Here is a 9,454-nt window from a genome sequence, read left to right on the forward strand (position 1 = left end):
GCTACGAACATGAGTTTGACCAAACTGCGGGAGGCAGTGCAAGACAGGAGTGCCTGGCGTGCTATGGTCCATGGGGTCACGAAGAGTCGGACACGACTAAACAACAACAACTGGGAGACAATTTGCAGATGCCTGAAACCAGCAATATAAGGAAGTTGAGAACAATCAGGTCCCTACCCCCACCCCAATCTGGACCAGATCCTGTAGTTTCTGTGCTGATGGGGTGTGGCTGGCCATGCTCAGGGACTGGATAAAAGAAACATAAGCACCTATAACAGGAGGTGTTTAACTTCCCCAGTCCTCAAGATGTATAGCTTTTAGGTATTTCTGGACCTGGACCTATGTCTATATTATAACCCTGTCCAGAAAAGCCAATCAGGATCTAGATACTGTGTTACCCATGTTTTATATTCTATGTAGGCTACCATTCATTTTTGCTCAGAAGTTTCAACTGGTGCAAAATGAAGCAGCCTTTCTCCTTAGAAGAATAGTTTACAAAAAAGAAAAGAAAAAGAAAATATGAATCCAACAGAGAGATGTCTAGATTAGAACCCGATTGTTTTTCATTTATAATCAAAAGGTACCTCATTTTAGCTAAGAGGTCATAAACTACTTGGGTCATAGGTTAGAAACCATCTGCAGGGAGGCAATACTGTTGAATGGTCTCATCACACGCAGCACAGCAGCAGCTATGTTCTTTATCCATGAAAGAGAGTCATAGATTGGTTTACTCAAACAAATTGCTTTTAATACTCCTGTTTTGCATCACATCACCACAAATTACACCTCACCACAGTGCAGGGAGGTAAATCAATCTCACATCAATCCTTTTTAATAGGCAGAACTGCTCAAACTGGTTTATGTGCATGCATCCATGTGCTATGACAAATGACATCATTTAGCCTCTAGCATGAACTGATTTAAAATCAGTCACACTTCTATTGTAAGCTCATTTTGGCAACTGTGTAAAGTTATCACACAATGTAAAGTTAACACACAATGTTACTGTGGCTAAGCAGAAAAGGAAAATTATGAAGTCTGACAAAGCTTCAGTGGGGGAGGGGTGGGGGACATTTTGCAGACATATAAGGAATTTAAGCAGCTTGGGAACTTTCACACATCCTAGGCTAGGGTAAAAATTGTTGTGGGGAGAGGAAGGCCATAAATATGTGACAAAATAGAAATATAAGCGGAGGAAAGTCTGCTCAAAATGTTTGCATAGTGGCCACATGTACTCCATATTGCTACAGACTCCTCCTCTGAGCAGAAATACCCATGAAGACAAGGCTGCATTTTGCTGAGGGAGATGACAGGGACTGTGTAGCCTAAAAATAGGTAGGTACATTGGTATTACCCTTCCAAATGGAGAGTGGAGCTGTTCATGAATGGTGTGTGGGTGAATGCACATACACACAGCCATAAAGTTAGGAAGGGAAAGACAGTTGAGCATGAGAGACATCTCACCCCAACAAAAGCCAAAATTGGCTCTAATCAAAGATGACAAGATCCAAAACATAAGTCACGTGAACCCTGGGCAGAATTGCAGTTAGTAGACCATTGCAGGATATCACATTTGTGAAAATAGGCAAACACAAGAGCCTTGCTGTACCAGAAGCTGAAGCCTCTGACGTCAATACTATCTCCAAATCCAACTACCAGGTGACTAAGGAGTTGGACTTCTTATAATTTAAAGGCCCTTTAGAATAGAAATGTTTGATTTTTGCAGTTCAAGGTCAATCACTACTGAACATTAGCCAATTACAATGAGGCAGTGGGAGACCCCAACTTTCAGTCTGGCCACAGTTGTGGGGCTTAAAGAACCCTCTGTGGTCAACAGCCACCAAGTCAGTATTGATTCAAGTCCACTCTTTTCACATATGCCAATGCCATCAACAAGGCATGTCTAAAAATAGTGACACTATTTGACAAGTCCTCTCCATACTTCTGGACAGTAAACAAAGAGACCTGTACTCCCTTTTATTTTTAGCACCTATTTTAAAACAGGGTTACTTAATAGTTATTTTTCAAGCTTGGCTTTTAGTTCAGTGATTCAGCCTCAAACAGTCCTCTACACAGTGCTGATTCACTGTAAGATCCTACAGTTTACCGATGGGCAATAGCATTTGGCTACCATTTATTATTCAGTTAATTACTACAGTCCACAGACAGTAATTCTGATCTCTGAGGACAATATACCCCTACTTTGCTAGACATAAACTGCCCATGGCCCAGAGGAGAATTTCAAGACAGATCTGCTTTTCCTTACAATCAAGGCCAATGGTTGACAGCACAACAAAATCATCAGTGTTTACCCCTAGAAAAAGCCCCTCAAGCCTCAACTCCTGCCTGCTAGGAGCCATCCTCAGTCTCTTGGCTCTGCGGCTCTCTCCTTGAGTTCAATGTGGTGTGTCCTCGGCCTCTTGACACTTTAATATAAGATCCATGTTCTCTGCCCTTGGTCTTTTCCCACTGCCTGCAATCCTGCATCCCACGGCGACCCTGCCACTTGGCCGACCCCCTGAGCTCATTATGGCTAACCTCCAAGTTTACTTCCTCGCTGTCATGGGCTTGACTTTTCTGTTCCTGCGTCCATTTCCCCACAATATTTTTCTCCTCTCTCAAATACATTCCCTCTTTGGTTGGTGAGATTCCTCTGGTGCACAGCTCTTTTTTCTCCACCAATGAAGACACTTGGTCTCTGCTGCAAGATTTTGAGAAGTCTTGATTGTACCTCCCACAGCTTCGCTGTCCCCTCTCCTTTCTCCAGTTGGGTCTTCTACTGAAGGTTCTCGATTTTCCCTCAACAGTGAGAAGACAATGAGTTTCTGCTGGTGTCTCCAGTGACTTGTAGCGCAGCTGCCAGCCAGGGCCTTGTATAGATGGTTTCTCCTCACGAGTCCTCTCTCTCTTGCTATGGAAATGCAAAGGGACAGAAGGTCTCTCTGGTTTTTCGGGTTCATTCCTCACTGGAACAGCAGCCTCTGCAGTTCCTTGGGTATGTTCTGAGCCTACTGATGGCTTCAGTTCCTTGTCAGTATCCAGAACATTTTCTGAGATGGCTACTTGTTCATGTTCAGTGGTATCTGGGGGCTAAAAAGGATAGAGACCAAAATGAAGGGCAGAAAATGCATAAACCAAACAGGCTTGATTCTCAGTCTGAGTGGCAAAGATCCCACAGGAATTAATATATCGATGTCGCCCCATCTGTCTTCCCCAGGCTTTGCTCCTTAAATATTTCCCTATAGTAACTTGCAAAATTGCCAGCAACAAGAATCATCGGCACTTTAAAAGAATTGCCTAGGATGCAAATATCAAAGCTCTCTCTTCTGCTACAAGACAGGATGTCTCAGCAAGTAAAAATTGCTACCTCCATTGTTTCATTCTTTCCCTATGACCATTATCCTCTTTGTACTCCTGCAGCCTGCACTAACCTTTTGCAGGCTGATGAAGTAGCGATTTCTTTCTGCTTCAGGGTCAATGATGCCTCCTTTTTCCTGCTGCTTCTGATAGATCAGGCGCAGTTGTTCTCTGTGCTGCAGTGTCTGTGTGTCAGGTTGGTACACCTCCTGAGAAAAGAGAGGCAAGTAATTAGATGGCTAGCCCAAACAGAGCCTTCTGGGTCTCTCAACCCTCCAGAACAGATCTGATGGGCAAAGGGGCTGCTGGGGGCCAGGCGGAGAGAAAGACTGGAAAAAAAGGCAGCCTCCCACCTCCTTACACAAGCAAGAGCATCCCATTAGTAAAACTCCACTCACAGGATGCTCCTCCCAGAGGATCCTTAGTTAGAACCTAAACTGGTATTTCTAAACACAACTAAATGTACTACCTATTGTGTAACAGGAAAGCAAAGCCACGGGTTGAATATATCTGTTGTTTCACTCTGTTAATACTTTTTGCCTAAATGAAGAAGGGGTGTGAAACTAGCCTGCTGTACAAACAACAACATTCCTATGTGGCCCCTGGAAGGTTGAATAGAAAGGAAGACAGCTCCCTGGCTGAAAATAATTTCCTCTTCCTGGTGTAGAAGTAAAAATTGACAAGGATGTTAGAAGTCATAGCCACCTGCAGGTGTACAGAGCACCAGGTATATGATTATTTGGAAACAACACTTAACAGAGCTCATTTGGAGAAATGGGGTTGCTCAACAGGTCCAATAAGTGAGAGAGATTAGTGAAGCAAGAGGGTGCCTGCCTGGTGCATCTTTTAAAGAGTAGCAAGACCATGCGAAAGGTCTGTTTTGAAAGTTTCCTTACCATTGGCTGCTGTGGAGGAGGTGCTGCTTGCAATGTTGCAAGATCATAAACCAGAGGCTCCCTGCACACAGGGCACTGCACTTCAAATTCCTGTACAGAAGGTGATAACAACAAAATTTGGCCTTGGTTAGACCTAGTCATGGGATATACAGCTACTGTTCTCATATTCTGCCAGTGTGTCTTAAGAGAGTAGTATTTTCCTGATAAACTGCTACTCATCCTGGGGAGCTCTAGCACTCAACAACAGTGTTATCGGCAGAAGAGCGCTGTGCAGTTTGACTACAAGGGTCACAGGGCAGCCTGGATTCTGAGCTCAGCATCCAAGCCTCCTGGGAAATTAGTTAATTTCATTCATCAGTAAAGCATTCTCTTTTATAAGATGCTACTGGGCCTTCCTAATGCAATCACAACTTGCATCAAAGCTAGTGCAAAAATTATCTCAGAGTGAAGATTCACCACTAGCAACCCTGCCCTCAGAACTATTCTATTGTTTGGGGGTGGAGGAAGATACTTTTGTTTCTTGGCAAAGCTCTTTTGCGTATGTTGAAGTCCATTCACAATCTTTTCCACCAGGAAACACACCAACACAGGTGTTTAAGGAGATATAATGTGAGTATACTTTTTGGTCATTTGTACTGCAGCTGTGAAGATTGCCTTCATCTACAGAACCCCAGTTCTTTAGTATTTGAAGCAAAGGAACATATGTTGACCATCTCCTCTGGTCTTTAAACTAGATTCCCAGACTTTACACATCACTTAACATTTTGTTCTCTGTAGACAAAATAACTTGCAAATGTGAAAGTATGCACAGCACTGGACAATGGAAAACCATTTCAACATCTATCTGGGAAAATCTTGTCCACAGCTCTCAACGCCATAACTAATAACCAAAATGAACTGGAAATATTGATCCAGACTCAGAAGCCATTCCTGGAGGAAAAAGTTGGTGAAGTTTTAGAAGCAGCCGTGGTGCGCATGCAAGGAGCCATTACCTCTTTGGGCAGAGGTGCCAAAGGCTGTACTCTTTCTTTCCTCTCTGCACGGATCTCTTCCTCCATATGCTCTGTATAACTGGCAAGGCAACGTGAGTGAAAGTAGTGGTAGCATGGTGTCTTAGTGAAAGCTTCATTTTCCTGCACAGGGGAAGGTACAGATTCCTATTAATACAAATCTGCTACACTGTGCGTTTTCAGCATACATTGCAATAATAATTCTCATTCAATCCAATTTCAATTCAATTCATATGCAATATATGTGGATGCTGGCTTGGATTCAAACAATCACATTAACAGAGGCTTTTTGCACCCCATTCCCACTGTTACTCCCCTTCCCACTGTGGGGACACATGCACACACTTTTGCAGAACTGAATGCAACACAGCACTAAGGAAGGGATCTAGAGACAACAAGTTCCCATTCCCTCTTCCTTCCTTTTTGAGCGAGTCCCAGCTTCACCTCATTCTTCCACTTCCTTATATTAGTGCTTTTATTGCCTATGACTCCCCACAAATGAAAACAAGATGCCAATCCAGCATGCTCTTACCTGAAAGCCATACAGGCAAATCACACACTGCCCATGAGGGATGTTGTTGTCTGTAAGGATTTCCTTTCCCTTCTGTGAAGACAGGGAGGGTCAGTTTGTCATTTCACACAATAAAAGCGCAACAGCCCAAGCCATAGGTCTGGACAGCCTGCCTCCCCTTTCTGTTCTCTTACCTCTATTAGCTCATATAACATAGCTGTACCCAGCTGGGCCTCAGCAGTACATTGTAGTGTCTGGGAAATCCTAAAATGAAGGCAAAAAAGGGGGCAGGGTAAGGAGAAAGGCTAGGATAGATGTCCAGGGAAGTGAGATGGCAAGAACCAGAGTGGCTAAATCAGCCACTTGCAATAGCAATCTCAACACCAACACAGGATGGGCTCCAGCCTCTCACCCAGTATCTCATCTGACACAGTAGCTACTTCAGCACAAAGTAGAAGGAAGTGGTACCAGACCAAAAAGCAGCTTGAAGCCCTTCTAGGAGAAGGGAAAGCAGGGAAGGGAAAGCAGGTTCTAGTAAGCCACGTGTAAAGAGCCACAGAAGCTGGGACTTCGTTTTGGATGAAGATGCTGCAAGATGCATTGTCTCTCATCTCTTAATTTTTTTCCAACTACCAATAACTTTTAATGGAAAGATCTCCTTTAACATGTATCCCCCAATGCCAATTTTACACACAAACACCATAATTGATATGTATCCAAACAAACGTGTTGCATACATGATTAGAACTTCCAGTCTTGTTTGTATCCTCATTCCCCGTGCTCCCAATGTTAGTACCATAGCAACAGCCTTCACAGCACAGCTCTAAATTAAGAGAACAGCTGCATAATACATAGTCCACGTAAGATCATTGGGCAGGTGGAACACAATATAAAGAAGCTCCCACCTCCCCACACTTTCCATTAAAAGAGTGTGACAGACTGAAACTGAACTGGAAAGAGTCTGCATAATACACTTACTTTTGGATTTGCTCATCTGACAGCCCTCGAGGATTCTGGATGGCTATCTTTGGCACTTCATTTGGATACTAATAAGAAACAAAGCCAAGTCAAAATGAGTAGTACAGCCATGCTAAAATGCTACATAGCAAAACAGTCACTCAGGACATACAAGGCTGTACCTGAAGAGGCACGGATAGCACCAAGGTTAAGCAGACATACTGAGATTCCTGGTCCTCTGCAGTTGCTGGATGAAGGGTGATAGATATTTCCCATGGCACAGACCTAGGGTTGAAGAAAGACTCAAGTGAGGGTCTGGTGTCAAATGAAAGGAAGATGGAACAGGAGAGATGATGCAGGTGGGTTGTTATTCCTTCCTTTCTCAGGCTGAAAGGAGATTGAAGCAGGCATAATGCAGACCTTCCATTCTCCCCACCCCATATTCTTACAAAGATACTATTTCAGAATGGTAGTATCAAATACCAGGAGGGGAAAAAAGAAGTGACTAATATTTTGAGAAATTAACAAACATGAATCAGGAGTTGCAATTCATTCCGAGTTTGTGCAGGACACTGTAGTCCAGGCATCCCCAAACTTCGGCCCTCCAGATGTTTTGGACTACAATTCCCATCTTCCCCGACCACTGGTCCTGTTAGCTAGGGATCATGGGAGTTGTAGGCCAAAACATCTGGAGGGCCGCAGTTTGGAGATGCCTGCTGTAGTCTAATCCCAAAACAGGGTACAGTCTTCCAAACTAGGAATCAAGTTCCACAATGACATATGCAAGATCACAGGAGTGATCAATATTTAAAACAAAGAACCAGCAAAGGAGCTGACAATGTTGCAATTACCTTCCGTTTCCTTTAGACACATGTAGCTCATCCAAATAGATGGACTCCAAGACTTCCACTTCTGAAGGCAGAGCCCTGAGTAAGAAAAAAATAATCGTATGATACATAAGGCTAATTTCCTCAGGTTTCTCCTGTCCATCACGTATGATGTTATGTGTGGGGCAGATACAAAGCAGGATTGAACTCCTATGCATTAGCTGATGCTCAGGAAGTTCAATTAAGCTCAGATCAAGCACATCAGTCTCTTCCTGCTGGGACTGGACTGGCACATCCCAGTATGTACAGAGCAGGACAGAAACACATAGACACACACACACAACTCTTGCATCAGCTGATGCATAGGGAGTTCAATTCTCCCCCAGGGCCAACAATGACAGTAGGTTAGAACAATCCATCTGTCAATCACCTTATATCAATATGTCACCAAATGATTGACAGGTAGGTGGTCCCACACACTTCTCAAAATTGGCCCATTGGGGTGAGAGAGATGAAGATCTAGCCCACCAGGGCAAAACTGCTTTAAAGTATCACCATGGCAGGCAAATCAGTGTTCAAGAAGAACAAATAACACACACATCACATTAGACGCCTACATTAATTTAAGTTTTGGGGGTCATGGTCCCAGCTCCTGCCAACCTAGCAGTTCGAAAGCACGAAGTAAAAGTAGATAAATAGGTACCACTCCGGTGGGAAGGTAAACGGCGTTTCCGTGCGCTGCTCTGGTTCGCCAGAAGTGGCTTAGTCATGCTGGCCACATGACCCGGAAGCTGTATGCTAGCTCGCTCGGCCAGTAAAGTGAGATGAGCGCTGCAACCCCAGAGTCGTCTGCGACTGGACCTAATGGTCAGGGGTCCCTTTACCCTTTTAACCCATTTATGCTGACATCTTGTGGCAATCCAATGTAATAACCTGAATTTTAAAAATGCCACTAAAACACTTAAGAGGATAGGCACTTGTGAAGGGGCACAAAGTCTAAACTAGCAGACCTTTGCTGCTGCCAATGATAACAAAAATCACACAAACATTTCTCTCTGGCTACTTCTCAGAATTTTACAAACAATTCCCACAACACTGGGTAGTTTACCATGCTTGAGAAAGGCTGTCACTTTCTGTTTTGATTCTGTGGCTGAAAAACGACACAACTCCATACTGCAAAGGGCAGAAACACAGCTGTAATACTAATCGAGAGTGTGATTGTTGCATGGAGCATTTTTCATAATATCCATAAGGAACCAGTGGCATAACAACAGCTGACTGAGAAGAGATCTCAGTTGGCATATGCTTCTAGCCAGGTAACTGTGCGGTAAAGAGAAGGCATTTATTTCTCCATACAGTTTTTCTTAAGGAGTTTGTAAACAAAAAAAACAAACAAAAAAGAACCCTGCTTGAAGACCAAAGGGCGAGGAGGAACAGGATTGGCCCAGGGAGTGGATTTTGCACTTGGCTTGGATTTATGATTCATATCGCTGCTTGTTCGGCTACTGGGCTCTCTGCCTTTCTCTCTGAGCCCCCTACCCTCAGAAATAGCGGTGGGGGGAACCGTGTGCTAGCTCACTCCTTGTTGTGATGAGACCCAGGAAGATGACGAACCATATCGTACATGTCGAATCTTACATAAGAACAAGACGAAAGAACAAACAAAAAATTCATTCGTGAAGAGATGGCCGGGGCTACAGAAAACAGAGGAGGAAAGGGAGGGAGAAGAGGGATACGCCAGCCATTTGCTCATCTGCCTTCCGCTGAGAGAGAAAGGAGGACACGAAAGGCCGAAGCGCTCCCTTACCAATCCGCCGCCAACTCCTCCTGCTCCTCGCCGTCGCCGGTCGTCGCCATCTTGACAGGCCCGGAAACTCAACAGCTTTGGAATTCTTG

The 9,454-nt window shown here is 44.1% G+C and overlaps 1 protein-coding gene across 2 annotated transcripts; it reads right to left on the reverse strand.

Annotated features, from left to right (window-relative positions):
- Window positions 1-726: 726 nt before the first annotated feature.
- RNF25 (ring finger protein 25) lies at window positions 727-9,427 on the reverse strand. Of its 2 annotated transcripts, none has more exons than XM_035127443.3 (10): window positions 9,366-9,427; window positions 7,583-7,657; window positions 6,914-7,016; window positions 6,753-6,820; window positions 5,969-6,038; window positions 5,796-5,867; window positions 5,246-5,386; window positions 4,254-4,343; window positions 3,432-3,566; window positions 727-3,090 (listed from the first exon to the last, which is right to left on the reverse strand). In XM_035127443.3, the coding sequence occupies exons 1-10, from the start codon at window positions 9,413-9,415 to the stop codon at window positions 2,350-2,352; spliced, it is 1,545 nt and encodes a 514-aa protein (XP_034983334.1). In that variant the 5' UTR covers window positions 9,416-9,427; the 3' UTR covers window positions 727-2,349. The 2 variants fall into 2 exon arrangements, with proteins under 2 accessions (XP_034983334.1, XP_088519299.1); XM_088663173.1 differs by having other exon boundaries at window positions 8,667-9,427.
- Between the last annotated feature and the right edge of the window lie 27 nt (window positions 9,428-9,454).

Source organism: Zootoca vivipara, chromosome 1 (genome assembly GCF_965207765.1).
Source record: "Zootoca vivipara chromosome 1, rZooViv2.hap1.1, whole genome shotgun sequence".
Taxonomy (NCBI): Eukaryota; Metazoa; Chordata; class Lepidosauria; order Squamata; family Lacertidae; genus Zootoca; species Zootoca vivipara.

Excerpts from the sequence above, each read along its gene's own strand:
- RNF25 (XM_088663173.1), bottom strand. The coding sequence starts at position 8,860 with ATGCCAACTGAGATCTCTTCTCAGTCAGCTGTTGTTATGCCACTGGTT. Across the intron at positions 7,658-8,666 it reads GACAGCCTTTCTCAAGCATG|GGCTCTGCCTTCAGAAGTGG; the intron begins GTAAACTACCCA and ends TTTCTTACTCAG. Across the intron at positions 6,821-6,913 it reads TGCTATCCGTGCCTCTTCAG|TATCCAAATGAAGTGCCAAA; the intron begins GTACAGCCTTGT and ends GTTTCTTATTAG.